The following is an 18988-nucleotide window of genomic DNA, read 5'->3' as shown; positions in this document are numbered from 1 at the left end:
TTATCTTCAAACCTCAGACACTATAATCTAAAATCTATAAGGTTTCACTAGTAAGTAAATGTAGAAGAAATCCACTTTCATATTATTGAAACCTAAATTGTTGTTATTTGTGGTAAAATATATGCTACTAAAATAATACATAGTGGTGATTTCTAGTTAGACATGACAGACTGAACATCAGCTTGTCATAAACAAGAAAAAAGGGAAGAGAAGAGGAGACAATAGCAAAAAAACTTTGGAATCTGGAAAGCAAATGAATCAGTGGTGACTGACTTAGCAAGCAGGGGAAGCTTAGAATGTCTGCCCACAGTGGAGAGGTCCTGGGAGCAGGCCAGCCACTTCTAAAAGAGGAGGAAACAAGAGGATTTAGTTAAAAATCTGTATGAGGGGCACCTGGGTGGCTCAGTTGGTGGAGCATCCGCCCAATTTCACCTCAGGTCATGATCTCACGGTTCATGAGTTTAAGCCCCACATCAGGCTTGCTGCTGTCAGCACAGAGCCCACTTCGGATCCTGTGTCCCCTATTTCTCTCTGCCCCTCCCCTCCCCCTCTCCTACTCATGCTCTCTCTCAAAAATAAAATAAACTTAAAAATAAATAAATAAAAATAAAAATCTGTATGAGAAGTGGTGAGAACCCTAGACCCTTCCCCACTCCCTGCAGCAGAGGGAGTGCCCCCCCTTCATCCTAAAAGGCTTCTGCTCCAGAAAGGCTAAACCAGTCAGGCTCTGGCCTCAGTAAAACTACCTGCTGGGCCCTACGTTCCAGGCTCTGAAGGCACAACAGTAAACAAAACAGAATCCCTGCCCTAATAAAGCTTACATTCTACTAAGCTCAATGAAAGATCCACATTAAGGAATTACAGAATTCCAGGGACAAAAAGGAAATCCTAAAAGATCCAAGAGAAAACAAAACAGGATTAGGAATCAGATTGACGTGAGACTTCTCGTGCATGTGTGTGTGTGTGTGTGTGTGTGTGTGTGTGTGTGTGTGTGTGTGTGTGTGTGTGTGTATAGCAGTGGTATAAGAAGATTCAATTCTCAATTTCACATTAGGAAGGCAATTGGTAATATCTAAACCTAGAACACAAAATAAGTAATAATACAAGCAAGATACTTAGAAATATGGAGGCAAATTCCAGAAGAGACAGCCAAAACCATTGACAGTGTTTTCATCTGGGTAGTGGGGAAGTATAGGCCAGGGAGCTGCTCTTTTCCTCATTATAAATACATACTGGACAATTACTTGGCTTTATCTAAAAAAATTGAGATATGATTTACATACAATGCAAAGTAAAGATATAAGTATACACTTAGATGAGTTTTGACTATTTGATTTTTTTTTAAGTTTATTTATTTATTTTGAGAGAGAGAGAGTGTGTGTGCACAAGCTGAGGAGGGGCAGAGAGAGACAGAGAGAGAGAGAGAGAGAGAATCCTACATAAGCAGGCTTGGTGCTGTCGACGAGAGGCTCATCTCACAAACCGTGAGATCATGACCTGAGCTGAAATCAAGAATCGGATGCTTAACCAAGTGAGCCACCCAGGTGCCCCTTGACCATTTGATTAAAAAAAAATTTTTTTTTAATATTTATTTATTTTTGAAAGAGACAGAGCATGAGTGGGGGAAGGGCAGGGAGCGAGGGAGACACAGAATCTGAAGCAGGCTCCAGGCTCCAAGCTGTCAGCAACAGAGCCTGATGTGGGGCTCGAATTCACCAACCGTGAGATCGTGACCTGGGCCAAAGTTGGATGCTTAACTAAGCCACCCAGGCACCCCAGACTATTTGATCTTTTAAACAAATTTTTTTTCTTTTAATGTTCACTTATTTTTGAGAGAGAGAAGAGACAGAGGCGCAAGTAGGGGAGGGGCAGAGAGAGACAGAGACACAGAATCTGAAGCAGTCTCCAGGCTCTGAGCTGTCATCACAGAGCCCAACGCAGTGCTTGAACTCACAAACCGTGAGATCATGACCTGAGGTGAAGTCGGACGCTTAACCAACTGAGCCACCCATGTGCCCCTGATTTTTTAAATATTATGTTCATATATTACTTTGATAAAAATAAAATAAAATAGGGGCACCTGGCTGGCTCAGTCAATTGAGTGTGCGACTCTTGACCTCAGAGTAATGAGTGCGAGCTCCCTGTTGGGTACAGAGATTACTAAAAATCAATCAATCAATCAATCAATCAACAAAACTTAAAAAAATGTTAAACTCCTCTGAAAATTTTTTTCATTTTTGGTTAATGAAACTGTGCAGTGATTAAGCAGTCCTCCTGGGATGTCCTGGTAAGTTTTTGCAGGAACCTCCCTGACCAGAAGTCACCATTATTTCAACTCGCCCAAGCCAGTTTATACTGAGAACTCCAGTGCAGGCTCTTTTCCCAGTTTGTGGCTTGCATGTTTTTAAAATACCCGTTACCTTCTTCCATTTTCGAATTAGAAATGAGCATCTGTCTCAGGTGCTTGAGGAGGCCAGCCCAAGTAAATGTACTGTAAGCCAGTGAGTTCTCAGACATCTGAGGAATGTTACGAATACCCAGCATCTTGAATTCAGGATGGGGGACTAAATTCTCCATTAACTCTCCTGTAAAGAAAAAAACCTGGACTGAATTTTTAAATTCCACAATGTTTCCATTGACCCTTACACAACTATGGTTAGATGGTTTGGGGGGCCAAATATGTTTTCTCCACCAAGGCCAGAATTACTTAAATTTAAAAATGTAAATAAAATTTCAGAGACAATGTCTATTTCAGATCACATATTTGCTTCATTTTGGCACCATTTTAGCTTGAGTGAGAAAACATACTTTGACAAAAAGGAAACAAGAATGTAGAAGCTAAGAAACTGGAAATATGAACAAAATATGTAGCTACACCCCAGGAATCTAAGTGAGCATCAGAGCTAATATGCTTTTATCATCATTCATATCCACTAAATATTCCTTTAGAAAATTTTCTAGATCTCTTATTTATTTTATCTGGTTAAAGGATAAGCAGGGCATGTTAAAGCAAATTCTACTAGGGAAAAAAGACAAGATTAGTGATTCCTGAAGACAGGAATACACCTATCTTTAGAAACATATTTGTAATGAAACAGGATTATGGAAAAAAGCTAATTTGTTTTGCATTCAGAGCTGTTTTATATATTTTTGGGAAAAAACTTGAGAAAAGAGAAAAATATATTATTATAACAACATGAAATATAAATTTTGTAACACCGAGTGCAAACTCATCCTATATCCTAAAGAAAAGAACAAATTTTGACACAAACATCTACAAAGTTTTGCACAAATTGATCTTATGACTAGTGGACTTCCCTCTAAACATGAATCTTTTTTTTTTTTTTTTAACGTTTATTCATTTTGAGATGTGCACTAGGGAGCGCACAAGTCGGGGAGGGGCACAGAGAAGGAAACAGAATCCCAAGCAGGCTCTGCACCATCACAGCAGAGCCTGATGTGGGGCTCGAATTCACAAACCGTGAGATCATGACCTGAGCTGTGATCAAGAGTTGGATGCTTAACTGACTGCACCACCCAGGCACCCCTGAACATAAGAGTCCTTTAATGCAAAATACCTACAGCTGAATTTTATTGCATAGCACAAACAATAGTCAACAAATATAGCACTGACACATGAATGATCATTCTTTAGAAAGGTAATTAATGATCTACCTTTAAATTTTTTTATTTATTTTTATTTTTATTTTTTTGAGAGTGAGAGAAAGAGCAAAGGAGGAGCAGAGGGAGGGGGAGGGAGAGAATCCCAAGCAGGCTCCATGCTCAGCACGGAGCCCGACATGGAGCTCTATCTCAGGACCCTGAGATCATGAACTGAGCTGAAATCTAGAACTGGATGCTCAAGCAACTGAGCCACCCAGCCTCCCCAACACATGAATTATTAACGGTCACAATCTACTTTTCCCTCCAGCCTTCTTGTTTACCTACTCTCATTTTTAACCATGCCAAGACCTTGTTAAGACCCTATTATGACTGAAGGTTTGTTCCCCCCTCAAATTCATATATTTGAAATCCTAACCCCCAAGATGATGGTATGGTAAGGGTGGAACCCTCAGAAATGGGATTAGTGCCCTTCTAAAAGGGGCCCCACAGAACTCTCTAGCACCCCCTGCCATGTGAGGACACAGTGAGAAGATGGCCATCTAAGAACCAAGAAGAAGGACCTCACCAGACACTGTACCTACTGGTGCCTTGATCTTGGACTTTCCAGCCTTCAGAACCATGAGAAACAATGTTATGTTCTAAATAAGTTACTTAGTAAATAGCACTTTTGTTATAGCAACCTAAATGGACTAAGACAAACTAATCCATGGACCTCCTGCCTTCTCAGTCCATCAGTCTTTCCCTTGCTTCACTTCTTTTCTTACCCAGCTATTTGCCCCTGTCTCTTCATCAAATCTTCCTAAGTGAAAGTCCAATCTTGGACCAGCCCCACTCCTCACATTCTCTGTTGCTGTCAGAGCATTGCTGTAGAAAGTCACCCCACATCACAGACTGGGGCCCCTCAGAATTTAGATGCCCACTAATGCTGATGCTTTGTTGTAAAGGTGACATCTCCTCAAACACCTGAATGGAGCCATGTGGGTATCTGAGGTCATTTAGTACAGAGACTCTGAGGCACAACAGATATATCTGAGAAAAAGCATGGAGGCCAATGTGGCTAGAAGAGAGAGAGCAGGATATAAGGTCAAGAAAGCAATGGAAACCAGACAGAACAAAACCTTGCATGTGATTCCAATTACTTTGGCTTTAACTCTGGGTGAGATGGGAAACCTCTTGAAAGTTTTGAATAAGAGAGTAACAGGATCTAATGGGATTTAACCTTTTAGACAAGTAAAGCCAGAGTTCAGTCTGGCTGCTAAACTTTAGAAAAGGCTGTGGGCTGGCAAAGGTTGAAGTGGGAAGACCAGGTAAACTTCCAGCTAACTTATCACATGACATTTCCATTAAGATACAGCAAAGGCACCTCACACTCAACATGTTTAAGACCCACCTCTTTCTTTGCCCCATACTATGCCCCACAAATCAGATCTTTTTTTAGTGTCCCCAGATCCAGCAAACATCACTACAGACTACACTGTTTTGTAACCCAGGGCCCCATGACTTATGCTCTGCACCTCCCTTTCTGTCATTTTCCAGATCCAATCCATCACCTGGTCCTCTGCATTTTACTCCACCCCCAATTTCTCTCAAATCTATCCTCTTTATCTCAATGTGTTTAGTCTCATTTAGCAAGGACCTGTTATATGAGAGGCATTGTTCTGAGGATAGCAGACACAGTGGTGAGCAAGGTAGACAAGGCCTTACTTTCACAGAGCTTCTATTCTAGTGGTTAGAAACAAAGAACAGGGGCATCTGAGTGGCTCGGTTGGTTGAGTGTCCAACTCTTGATTTCCACTCAGGTCATGATCCCAGGGTTGTGGGATAGAGCCCCACGTCAAGCTCTGTGCTGAGCCTACTTAAGATCCTCCCTCTCTCCTTCTGCCCCTGTCCCATGCTGGTGTGTGCTCTCTCTCCCTCTTGAAAGAAAGAAAGAAAGAAAGAAAGAAAGAAAGAAAGAAAGAAAGAAAGAAAGAATAAAAGAGGTAATAAATGAACAAAACAATGTAGAAAGTAATAAATGGTGGGAAGGAAACAAACAGGATGATATTATAGGTGCTCACTCCTCAAATAGGATCATGGAAGGCCATTTTAAGAAGGTAACAGTCAGCTGAGACTTGAAAGATGAAAGGGAAATGGTCAGGAGAATACTCCTGGTAGAGGGAGAAGGAAGTTAATGAGGACAGCAAGAACGGACACCCTGGTGAGAATGAGCTGGGCTATATGATACGTAATGAGGCCCCTGAGGCTCTGTTCATGAACAGGGGAGAATGGCAGGAAAGAAGGGAAACTGGAAGACAGAAGATAAACCACATACAATAGAGGCAATTATAGACTTTCCTGTAAGAAAACTGGATCTAAGATTTAAATTAAAAAAAATTTTTTTTAAGTTTATTCATTTATTTTGAGAGAGACAGAGACAGAGTGAGCGGGGGGGGGGGGGGGGGGGCGGAGATAGAGGGAGAGAGAGGATCCCAAGCAGGCTCCACATCATCAGCACAGAGCCCGATGCGGGCTTGAACCCATGAAACTGTGAGATCATGACATGAGCCGAAACAGAGAGTCGGATGCTTAACCGACTGAACCATCTAAGTGCCCCTAAAAAACTTTTTAAAAATATTTACTTTTGAGTGTAGACAGAGAGACAGAGACAGAGAGAGACAGAGAGACAGAATGAATGAATGGGGGAGGGGGAGCAAGAGAAGGGGACAGAGGATCTGAAGTAGGCTCTGTGCTGACAGCCCGATGCAGGGCTCAAACTCTTGAACCATGAAACCATGGCCTGAGCCAAAGTCAGATGCTTAACCGACTGAGCTACCCAGGTGCCTCTGGATCTAAGATTAAAAAAAAAAAAATTAAAAAAAATTTTTTTTTAACGTTTATTCATTTTTGAGAGACAGAGAGAGACAGAGTATGAGCAGGGAAGGGGCAGAGAGAGAGGGAGACACAGAATCTGAAGCAGTCTCCAGGCTCTGAGCTGTCAGCACAGAGCCTGACACGGGGCTCGAACTCATGAACTGCGAGATCATGATCTGAGCCGAAGTCGGACACTCAACCGACTGAGCCACCCAGGAGCCCCCCCCCCCAATTTTTTTTAATGTTTATTTATTTGAGAGAGAGAGAGAGAGAGAGAGAGAGAGAGAGAGAGAGGATGAGTGGGGGAGGGGCAGAGAGAGAGGGAGACACCGAATCTGAAGCAGGCTCCAGGCTCTGAGTTGTCAGTACAGAGCCGGATGCGGGGCTCGAACTCACAAACTGTGAAATCATGACCTGAGCCAAAGTCAGATGCTTAACCAACTGAGCCACCCAGGCCCCTGCATCTAAGATTTTAAAACTGAGTAACTGAGGGAGTGAGAAAGAAATGCGCTTCTGGGGGAAAGCTCTCTGTTTTAGACACATTATGTTTGGGATGTCCATGAAATGTGTACATATAAATGTCATACAGGAAAAGGCTACTGGTTATAGAAATCTGGAGCTTAGGGAATTGGTCAGAGTTGGAGATAAACCAGCAAGTTGGAGAATACAAATGGTGTTTAAAGCCATGGAACTAGGCCAGTCATCAGGGAGAGGGTCTAAGACCAGCATTTAGAGCTTGGGAAAAAGAAAAGGAGCCAAAGGAGGAGAAAAGAAGGGAATAAAAGGTGTAGTCAGTGAGATAAAAGGAAAATGAGAAGAGGGCTGTCACAAAAGACAAAAGATTTGGAAGACCAAAGATCAGCCATGCCAAATTCTACTGATGGAAATGAGGACAACAAAGTGTCCACTAAATTTGGCAATGTGGACACACTTGTGACTTATAAAAAGCATTTTCAGAGACATGGTGGGGTAGAAACTAGATCAGAGGGGGTGAAGATGATGAGATGAGGAGGAGCTAATGACAGCAAGGACACACACCCTTGCGTTGTTTTAAAGAATAACAGAGGAATGGGTGCAATCACTAGAGGTGATGTCAAGGGAGGATTTTTTCAGTGTAAGAGATGCCCAATAGTTGTAATGGCAATAATCCAGGAAAGAGGCATAAGTTTATGACAGGGGAGGACGAGAGATGAGTGAAGAATTAAGTCCCTGAGAAGGGAGAGGGAATGGGACCCAGAAATTAAGCGAGAGAGCTATCTTTGACAGGAGCAGGACACTTCTCCCACCGTGACACCAGGTGAAGTGCAAATTGTGAGGTGAAGTGCACAGTAAGGTTTGCACATAGTGGGGGAGTTTTTATTAATAACCATCTTTATTTTCTCAGTGCAGTTCAATGAGTTCAAACCACCACAATCTCTGCAGGGAATGACTAGACCAGCCTACAGACTCACCTCCAATCAGCTATCCACAGAAGTCCAGTGGATTTTTCAAAAGGAAAAGTGATTATGTCACCAACCTGCTTAAAATCTTTCAGCGGCTTCTCCCTATTCTTAGGGTAATGAGGAAGGCCTCTAAATGGCTTATGAGAATCTGCAAGGCCTACCCCTGCTCACCACTTTAGCCTTACCATTCTCTGTGCTACGGGGTCATGGGATTTCTATTTGATGTGCCAGGATTCTTTCTGCTGCAAGACCTCTGCGCATGCTGTTCCCTCCTCCTTCCCTTGGCTTAGTCATCTCCAAGTCCTTTACCAGCTTTTGGCTCAAGTGTTAATTTCTCAGGGCAGTCTTCCTTGTCCCTGCAGTCTAAGTCTGATTCCTTTGTGACACATTCTCTTGAAACTGGACTTCTTTCCTTCAGAGCACTTCAGAGTGCAGAGCACTTCAGAGACGCCTGGCTCAGTCGGTTAAGCATCCCACTCCTAACCTCAGTTTAGGTCATGCACGATTTCACAGTTGGTGAGTTCTTTAATTATACATTCTTGGTGTAATTTATTTGTTTGATGTCTTTCACATTTCACAGTGAACATAATGTCTGCATTGGCTTGCATTGGCTCCCCAACATTTAGCATAGTGCCTGGCACACAGTAGGAAGTCAATAAATATTGGTTGAATGAACAGATGTGCAATACAGTAAGTACTGTAGAATGCACAGAAATTAACAAGACATGTCTCCAAGGAAGTTGCACATTAGTAGGACTACATAATATGCACATGACAGAATCCCTCTCTAAGGAAACACATGGTGTTAGTTATAGTGGTAGCATCTGGGAAAGGGTGGGAAGGACACTTACTTTTGATTGCGTATTGTTTTTCACTTGTTGAATAGGTGTGCTGTTTGTGTTACTTTTAAAGATAAACAAACACACTTAAAGAAATAATAATGGTAAAAAATATTAAGTGACATAAAAGAGATAGAGAATGCCTTAAAGTTCAGAAAAAGAGGGTTACTTTAGGTGAAGACCTCAGTATGAAAGCTTTACAGAAAAATTATCACTTGAATTGGGACACCGAAGGATGTATAAGGTTTTAATAGAGGTGAAGAAAGGAAGGAGGAAGCGATTTCTAAGGAGAAGGAACACTGAACAAAGGGACCTGGGCTGCAAAGCACCGGACTGAAGAGAGACAGTGCAGACAGGATGAAAAGTAGGTGGGGATCCATGCAGAGGAGACAGTAGGTAATGAAGCTAGAAAGTTAGGTTTCAGGGCATAATGTGGAGGCCAGGCGAAGGAATTCTGGCAAACCTGGCCATAGGATGAGCACGAGAGAGTACAAGAATTAGATCTGCACACTGGGGAGGCTCTGTTGCAGTAAGCTTGCAAGATGGACTGCAGGGGGATGAGGCAGGTACAGGAAGGAATGCAAGGTTAGGACCACCTTCAGATAGGAATGTTGATTAGATCTAAGCTCTGTTTTTATGCCAGAGAGAGAGAGAAAGAGAGAGAGAGAGAGAGAGAAGGAATAGAAAGAGGCTAGTTTGCTTTGTGTTCAGGGAGAGTATGCAGTATTAGTTGAGAGATACTGGCACCTTGAGTGAATGTCAGAGAGATAGGGAAGTAGGGGGAAGAATGCAGGCAGATGGTAGAGAAGGCACCAACAGGTCTGAACATACTGATGGGATATGAGGACAGTGGGAGAAATCCAGGTGATAGAAACTTAGGAAGAGGGAGCAGGGGAGAGAGGACAGGGGAAAAAAAAGATGGATCTATTCAGAACATTCTAAACTTGAAGAAGCCAGAAGGCAACTAAAAAAATTGGGATAGGCAACTATTTGGGAAAGACATTAGGACCGAGAAGGGTATAGACTATGGAGTTATTTGCATCTAGATGATTTGGATTGATATGGCACCACTTGATGAATAAGCTGAAAAAAGAATGATGGGTTTCTTAATGGGGTGATAAAAATGATGGTTGTAGAACTTTGTGAATATGCTAAAAAATTGAATTGTAGGGACGCCTGGCTCAGCCGGTTAAGCATCCCACTCCTAACCTCAGTTTAGGTCATGCACGATTTCACAGTTGGTGAGTTCAAGCCCCACATTAGGCTCTATGCTGATGGCGTGGAGCCTGCTTGAGATTCTCTTTCTCACTCTCTCTGCTCCTCCCCCACTTGTGCACTCGCTCTCTCTCTGTCTCTCAAAATAAATAAACTTTAATTTTTTTTAATGTGTATTTATTTTTTGAGAGAGAGAGAGAGAGAGAGAGAGAGCGAGCAGGGGAAGAGATGAGAGAAGGGGAGACACAGAATCCGAAGCAGGCTCCAGGCTCAGAGCTGATAGCACAGTGCCCGACATGGGGCTCAAACTCATGAACCGCGAGATCACGACCTCAGCCGAAGTTGGACACTCAACCAACTGAACCACTCAGGTGCCCCAAAATAAATAAACTTAAAAAAAATTGAATGGTACATTTTAAATGAGTGAATTATATGGTGTGTGAATTATATCTCAAAGTTGCTGTAAAAAAAAAAAAAGAAGAAGAAGAAGAAAAGGATCCTGAAGAATAGAACCAATGCGCATCTATCACTTCAGAAATTTAGTAACTTCTCAAAACTTCCAACTATCTAGTTGGAGAGCTAGGTAGTTCTTCAGGAAGGTTTTTGAGATGAGGGAGATCTGAGTGTATCCTCAGACAGACGGGACAAGCTAGGGAGGAATAACTGAGGCTTTTAAAACGTAAGACTTTCATACAAGTTACATACAAGAGGACAAATACCTAATGGATTTCTTCTGTAGTGATATGAGCCTTCCATAGAATAAGTAGGTTGGAACACGCTTCCCAGCTGATGTGCAAGGACTTGGTTTATATCGGTAAAGGAGATTTGCTTGATGTTCATCAGTTTTGCACAGATCTTATGAACAGCATCATTTTCATGAACGAGGAGGGCATCTGAAGATCGGTACAAGTGAGAAAGAGTCAAAATGGAGTTGTAGTTCTGAACAATAACCTGGAGAGAAAAAGGTCAGAAATAAGAAAGGCAAAAGAAAAGAGCAATTACGAGGGTAGATCGTAAGGGCATTCTGCCTGGGTTCAAATCCCAGCTCTGTCACTTTTTAGCTATATGATCTTGAACAAGTTATATAATCTCTCCATGCTTCAGTTTTCTCATTTGTACAACAGGTGTAATAATTATATCAGCTCCTAGAGTTGTATGGATTAATGACAGAATGCAAGTAAAGCACTTAAAAGAGTGTCCTGTATATAGTAAGGGCTTAATAAACAGTGACTATTACTATCATACTTTCTTCCTACAGCGTTTCCTATAGTGACTTAACTCACCTCCATTTTAGAATTTCTCCTACTAGGCTGATCAACAAGAAACTAGCCTATATAGAAATTTCCTCTCAATGGAAAGAAAGGAAAATTCTTTGAAGGTTGGTAATGTCATGATGAACCCCCACATGTGGTCAAGGTCCCTCCTTTACATACTATATCCAGAGGGACTAACCCAGGAGTGGATTCCTAAGATGGTACTTTTGTGAACAATCCATTTAACTTTGCTTAAACCTTTCCAAATGAATGAGGTGTCCTTGTTTTAAAAATTCCAAAAAGTACCATATTGTATAATGAATGACTCCTGTTATAGTAAATTAATATTTCCAAAGAAAGGGTAAAATCAATCTTTAACCTACACTTATTTCACTGCAAAGAACACAAAATATAAAATTTTCAATTAACATGTTCCTACCTCACCGGTTCCATAAGGCCATATAATCTGATTCATTTTCAAAGAGTTTGAGTAGTGATCTTGTAAATTCTGTGTAACAAAGGCTCCTAGACCTGATCCTGTGCCCCCAGCCATACTCATTATGATGAAAAAACCACTCAAACAGTCACATTTTTCCACTTCCTTCTGGATTAGGTTCATTATAGATTCTTCATGCCTGGGTCCATGAACAGAGTAACTACAACACAAAAGAAACAAATACAAACACCTTTCAGTTTAATCAGAAAGAGGCAATGCAGAGAGGAAGATATAGGATAGAGAAGGCTTTTTAAACCCATGGATGTGAACTAACTTTCATGAAAGGAACAGGGGCTCTGATCGACAAAATTTAAAATATACAAGTTAAAGGCGAATAGGATTGCGGGGAGAGTGAATTTACTGGGTACAGAAACTTATCTTTTACAGGTCATTCCTTTAGCTGAAGACTTCAATTACCAGATAGTTCTGCAAGTTTATGGTACAAAATAACATCCAACATTCATAATAATATTCCTAAAACAGTGGTTCTCAAACTTTGCTGCACATTTGAATCACCTAGGGAAGCTTTGAAAAGTTCCAACATCTGGGCTTTAGCCTAAACCAATTAAATTTTTTTTTTTTTAATGTTTATTTATTTTTGAGACAGAGAGAGACAGAGCATGAACGGGGGAGGGGCAGAGAGAGAGGGAGACACAGAATCGGAAGCAGGCTCCAGGCTCTGAGCCATCAGCCCAGAGCCTGACGCGGGGCTCGAACTCCCGGACCGCGAGATCGTGACCTGGCTGAAGTCGGACGCTTAACCGACTGCGCCACCCAGGTGCCCCTAGCCTAAACCAATTAAATCAAAATCTCTGGAAGTAAGAACCAGGCATTGGAATTTTCCAAAGAACCCCAGGACATACTACTGCTTTGCTGGGTTCTCTATTAGCTGGAATACCTGCCAGGTAAAGATACTGTTTTTTTTTTAAGTTTATTTATTTATTTTAAGAAACAGACAGAAAGAGATAGAGCGTGTGTGTCCATGCATGCACACATGAGGGAGGGGCAGAGAGAGGTAGAGAGACAATTCCAAGCAGGCTCCATGCTGTCAGCACAGAGCCTGATGCAGGGCTTGATCTCACGAATCGTGAGACCATGACCTGAGCTGAAATCAAGAGTCAGACGTTTAACTGAGTGACGTGGGCACCCCAAAATGTTTTTTAATGAGAAGTTAGTTGGCAGAACAACATGAAAAAGTAGAAAACCTTGCTGGCAAGAGATCCCTGGTTTCATCATTACCTGGACCTGAAGCACAGACATACATGAGACAGAATAAAGAGTTTCTTCTGGATGAAGTCACACTCTACATTAAAAAAACTTTTTTTTAAGTTTATTTATTTTTGAGAGAGAGAGACAGAGTACGAGCAGGAGAGGAGCAGAGAGAGAGAGAGATACACAGAATCAGAAGCAGGATCCAGGTTCTGAGCTGTCAGCACAGAGCCTGATGTGGGGCTCAAACCCACGAACTGTGAGATCATGACCTGAGCCGAAGTCGGACACTTATCCAACTGAGCCACCCAGGCGTCCCTACACTCTACATTTTAAAACAGCCATTTAAAAAAAAAAAATTTTTTTTTCATGTTTATTTATTTTTGAGACAGAGAGAGACAGAGCATGAATGGGGGAGGGCCAGAGAGAGAGGGAGACACAGAATCTGAAACAGGCTCCAGGCTCTGAGCTGTCAGCACAGAGCCCGACGCAGGGCTCGAACTTACAGACCGCGAGATCATGACCTGAGCTGAAGTCGGATGCTTAACCGACTGAGCCACCCAGGCGCCCCTAAAACAGCCATTTAAAAAAAAAAAAATTTAACATTTATTCATTAAATGTTAGCAGAGCGTGAACAGGGGAGGGGCAAGAGACGGAGGGAGACACAGAATCTGAAGCAGGCTCTAGGCTCATAGGTATCAGCACAGAGCCCAACGTGGGCCTCGAACCTATGAACCTACGAACTGTGAGATCATGACCTGAGCCGAAGTTGGATGCTCAACCACTGAGCCACCCAGGTGCCCCTAAAACAGCAATTTCAAGATCATGTGCTTGGTATATTAACTGTACAGCTATAACTAAGCTGTCCAGGTAGCTATATCTAAACTGGAAAACATGAGGAGTTACTCTTACCCGTATGCCCAGTTGTTTCCAGAACCTTGTTTCTGACAGAAGCACGAATGCTGGCCATATTTCCATCGGCTAGACTGGGCAGCCTTTGATAGTGTTTGATTGATAACTTTAGGTTCCATATCAACAAGTACAGCCCGGGCAATGGGAACTAGAGAGAGAAGAAAAACCAAAAGAAAAATATTTCATAAGTCTTATTTGGGTTCTCGCAGAGAACAAATTTCTAGGTCCAAAAAAAGAAAAAAAAAAATCTAAAGGTTGAGGATAGAAAGATCTGTCACGCTGCTTAGAAACTGAAGTGGGCAGCAGCAGGTATATGCAGACGGATCATAGTACTCAGCATTCTTTTTTCTTTTATTTTTATTAAAAAATTTTTTTTAATGTTTTGTTTTATATTTGAGAGAGACAGAGACAAAGACAGAGAATGAGGAGGGGAGGGGCAGAGAGAGAGAGGGAGACACAGAATCCAAAGCCGGCTCCAGGGCCTGTGAGCACAGAGCCCAGTGCGGGGCTTGAACTCATGAACCGCAAGATCATGACCTGGGATGAAGTCGGACGGTTAACCAGCTGAGCCACCCAGGCATCCCTTTATGTTTATTTTTTATTCTTGAGACAGAGACAGAGACAGAGCATGAGTGGGGGAGGGACAGAGAGAGAGACAGAAAGGGAGACATAGAATCTGAAGCTGGCTTCAAGGCTCTGAGCTGTCAGCACAGAACCTGACGCAGGGCTTGAACTCAGGAACTGTGAGATCATGACCTGAGCCGAAGTTGGATGCTTAACCAACTAAGCCACCCAGCCACCCCATTTTTAATTTTTTTTTAATGTTTACTTGTTTTTGAGAGAGAGAGAGAGACAGAGCATGAGGGAAAGGGGCAGAGAGAGAGGGAGACACAGAATCCGAAGCAGACTCCAGGCTCTGAGCTATCAGTACAGAGCCCAACATGGGGCTCAAATCCACAACCATGAGATCATGACCTGAGCTGAAGTCCGTCTCGTAACCGACTGAGCCACCCAGGCACCTCATAATGCTAGCATTCTGTTAAGCAGGATGAATCAGTGTGGGCTAAAATGATCACTGGGTCAGGTCTACAAACATCTGTTGAGAGCTTACAATGTGCCATGTACTGTGCTGGTAACACAGAGATGAAGACAACATCAATCTGGCCCTAGAAGGACTAGTGGGAGAGATAAAACTTAATCACAGCATGACATGATAATGACTCATGACGAATCCACACTAAGAGTAGCACATTCAGAGATATAAAATACCATGGGCACAATAAGCAGCTCAGGATTGTTGAAGCACAAGATGGAGGAAGGGGTGGAGGAAGTAATGGATGGAGATGGAAAGTAGGCAGGCTCAGATCTTGGAAGTCCTGGTATGCAGTGCTAAAAACATTGAAATTTATCTTTTTTTTAAAAAATTTTTTTAATGTTTATTTTTGAGACAGAGAGAGAAAGAAAGAGAGAGAGAGAGAGAGAGAGGCAGGGGGAGGGGCAGAGAGAGAGGGAGACACAGAATCCAAGCAGGCTCCATGCTCTGAGCTGTCAGCACAGAGCCTGATGCAGGGCTCAGACTCACGAACTGTGAGATCATGACCTGAGCCAAAGTCAGATGCTTAACCAACTGAGCCACCCAGGCCCCCAACTTGAAATTTATTTTTGTTAAAATTTTTTTTAACGTTTTATTTATTTTTGAGACAGAGAGACAGAGCATGAACGGGGGAGTGGCAGAGAGAGAGGGAGACACAGAATCGGAAGCAGGCTCCAGGCTCTGAGCCATCAGCCCAGAGCCTGATGCGGGGCTCGAACTCACGGACCGCGAGATCGTGACCTGAGCTGAAGTCGGCCACTTAACCGACTAAGCCACCCAGGCGCCCCCCCTTTTTTTTTTTTTTTTTTGTTAAAATTTTTTTTAACGTTTTATTTATTTTTGAGACAGAGAGACAGAGCATGAACGGGGGAGTGGCAGAGAGAGAGGGAGACACAGAATCGGAAGCAGGCTCCAGGCTCTGAGCCAGAAATTTATTTTTAAGGTAATGTGAAACTGCTGAAAATGTTCAAGCAGATGAGGAATAGTCGGATGACTTTTTATTCTATTTTTATTTATTAAAAAAATTTTTTTAATGTTTAATGAGAGAGAGAAAGAGAGAGAGAGAGAGAGAGAGCATGCACAAGCAGGGGAGGGGCAGAGAGAGGGAGACACAGAATCTGAAACAGGCTCCAGGCTCTGAGCTGTCAGCACAGAGCCTGACGCAGGGCTTGAACCCAAAAGCTGTGAGATCATGACCTGAGTTGAAGTCAAACACTCAACCGACTGAGCCATCCAGGTGCCCCTATTTTTATTTATTTTTTATTTTTATTTATTAAAAAAATTTTTTTTAATGTTTATTTATTTTTGACAGAGAGAAAGACAGAGCATGAGCAGGGGAGGGGCAGAGAGAGAGGGAGACACAGAATCTGAAGCAGGCTCCAGGCTCTGAGCTGTCAGCACACAGCTCGACACGGGGCTTGAACTCACAGACTGCGAGATCATGACCTAAGCTGAAGTCGGATGCTCAATTGAATGAGCCACTGGGTGCCCCTTTTATTTATTTTTTAAGTAATCTCTACACCCAATGTGGAGCTTGACCTCATAACCCTGAGATCAAGAGTCACATGCTATACCAACTGAGCCAGCCAGTTGTCCTGTCAGGTGATTGGCTTTTCTTTTAATGATTGCTTATTTTTGAGACAGAGAGAGAGAGAGAGAGAGAGAGAGAGGAGTGGGGGAGGGGGAGAGAGAGAGAGAGGGGAGACAGAGGATCCAAAGTGGGCTCTGTACTGACAGCAGAGAACCCAATGTGGGGCTAGAACTCACAAACTGTGAGATCATGACCTGAGCTGAAGTCAGATGCTTAACAGGCTGAGCCACCTGGGCGCCCCTTGTCAGATGACTTTTTAAATACAGTAGTGTGGGGGCGCCGAGGGGGGTCAGTCAATTGAGTGTCCAACTCTTGATTTAAGCTCAGGTCATGATCCCAAGGTCATGGGATTGAGTCCTGTATCAGGCTCCGTGCTGAGCGTGCTTAAGATTCTCTCTCTCTAGGGGCATCTGGGTAGCTCAGTCAGTTAAGCATCTGAACTTGGCTAAGGTCATGACCTCGGTTCACGAGTCCAAGCCCTGCATCAGGCTCTGTGCTGACAGCTCAGAGCCTGGAGCCTGCTTCAGATTTTGTGTCTCCTTTACTCTCTGCCCCTCCCCTGCTTGTGCTCGGTCTCTCTATCTCTCAAAAATAAACAAATATTAAAAAAATGATTCTCTCTCTCGGTCTGCCCCTCTCCTCCACTCACACTCTCTCTAAAATAACAAATAAATACAGCAGTCTGGAGAATAGATATGATAGACACAAAAGTGAAGGCAGGGAAACTAGAAGGAATGTCTTGAAACAGTCCAGGTGACAGTCCAGGTGAGAGAGGACAAGAGCCAGAACTAAGCCAATGACAGTGAAGACGGAAAGGGGAGAAGAGATATATGTAGGAGGTAAATTAAGCAGATGGTTATGTTTGATAGTATGTGGGCAATCAGAGCCCAAGTTCTAAAGGAAAGATAACAAACACCCTAGCATATGGAGATGCTCAGTTTGAGGTACACAGGGGGATGCAGGTGGAGATGTCCACTAATCAGTCTGCAGCTTAAAAGAGAGGCTAGATGGGGCACCTGGGTGGCTTAGTTGGTTGAGCGTTCAACTTCAGCTCAGGTCATGATCTCATAGCTTGTGGGTTTGAGCCCCACGTTGGCCTCTGTACCGACAGCTCAGAGCCTGGAGTCTGCTTCAGATTCTGTGTCTCCCTCTCTCTCTGCCCCTAACCCACTCGTATTCTGTCTCTGTCTCTCTCAAAAATAAATAAACATTAAAAAAATGTTTAAAGCAAAAAAAAGAGAGGCTAGGCTAGATTTGAGAGTCACTAGTGTCAAAGAAGTAGCAAATTACAACAGTAACTGAAATGGCCCAGAGAGAGCTATGTAAGTGAGGACAGAGGAGAGGGAGCCAGAGATGCAACCACTGGAGAAAAAAAAAGTTCAGAGACTAAGGAGAAGGAGTTTCAAGAAGAGAATTTTATAGTTAATGGAATAAAATCCAGGAGAAAAGTTAAGTGAATTAAGAAAAGAAAAACAGTCACTGGATCTAGTGATTAGGAGATTGAGAAGGTAAAGACATAAGAAGGAAAAAAACTGGGGCGTCTGGCTGGCTCAGTCGGTAGAGCATGTGATGCTTGATCTTGGAGTTGTGAGTTCCAGCCCCATGTTGGGGGTAGAGTTTATTGAAAAAAAATGTTTTTTCATTCCAAATGAAATTCCAAATTCTCTGTACTTTCTGTACCACCCCACAGTGCCCACACCCAAAAGGGAATAAATCTTGAAAAAAGAAAAAAAGCTATAGTCATAAGTTGTTTGGTTGGTTGTAGATTGGTGAGATCTGAGCATGCTCATGTGCCGAGGGAAGATGCCACTGGAGAGGCAAAGGTTGTTAACACAGACACAAAGTGCTGACAGCAAAGTCATGAAAAGAGACGGGATTCAGATACCACATGGAGGACTTGGCCTTGAAGAGGTTGGTTATGTCAGAGAAAAGGAGAGGACAATGGATAGACTGACCACACATACCTCCATTTTCCTCTTCACTGAAGAATCTTTCTTTGCAAGATGCTTGATACACCTCATTCTCTCTTTTAGAGCAGAGTCCCTGGGGACAGTGTGAGTCACTATATAGAGCATCAAATACTTCAAAACCAATTTGATTGCCACACTGACCAAGTTGCACTGTTACTATTGACATGCTGAGATGCAAACTAGGCCTCCTTCAAAAAAGTGAGCAACCTGCAATAGAAAAATATAGGCTTTGAGAACCACTACATTACTAATAAATAAGGAATGTCATATGTATTAATACACATCAATAAAAGTATAATTTTAAAATGCCATGTATATGGTGTTATAGATGAAACAGCTTAATCATTCAAGGAAGTTGTTCTCTTTCTACACACAGTTTCGGGATTTGGAATTTACTGTACCCAAATGCATTCAGACAGCTCAATAGTTTCTGAAATCTGATTTGTATTCACTATTTCCCTAAGCATGCATTTAAAACAAAACAAAATAAA

The 18988-nt window shown here is 42.5% G+C and overlaps 1 protein-coding gene across 5 annotated transcripts in view; it reads right to left on the bottom strand.

The window, feature by feature from the left end:
* The window catches only part of TUBD1 (tubulin delta 1), a 34489-nt gene that overhangs the window by 14695 nt on the left and 806 nt on the right, over positions 1 to 18988 (bottom strand). For 3 of the 5 annotated variants that reach the window (XM_086686793.1, XM_086686792.1, XM_086686791.1), the window contains exons 2-6: positions 18492 to 18704; positions 13844 to 13991; positions 11666 to 11882; positions 10693 to 10924; positions 2421 to 2585 (exon numbers count right to left, since the gene is read on the bottom strand). In XM_086686793.1, the coding sequence (XP_086542919.1) occupies positions 2421 to 2585; positions 10693 to 10924; positions 11666 to 11882; positions 13844 to 13991; positions 18492 to 18663 (934 nt within the window). In that variant the 5' untranslated portion in view covers positions 18664 to 18704. Of the gene's footprint in view, positions 1 to 2420; positions 2586 to 10692; positions 10925 to 11665; positions 11883 to 13843; positions 13992 to 18491; positions 18705 to 18988 lie in introns of those variants that run through there. The other 2 variants (XM_086686794.1, XM_086686795.1) reach the window with 2 other exon arrangements.

Source organism: Puma concolor, chromosome E1 (genome assembly GCF_028749965.1).
Source record: "Puma concolor isolate L17-30 chromosome E1, mPumCon1.1.hap2, whole genome shotgun sequence".
NCBI lineage: Eukaryota > Metazoa > Chordata > Mammalia > Carnivora > Felidae > Puma > Puma concolor.
The sequence above is the reverse complement of the archived record's forward strand: the minus strand, read 5'-3'. Positions and strand labels throughout refer to the sequence as shown.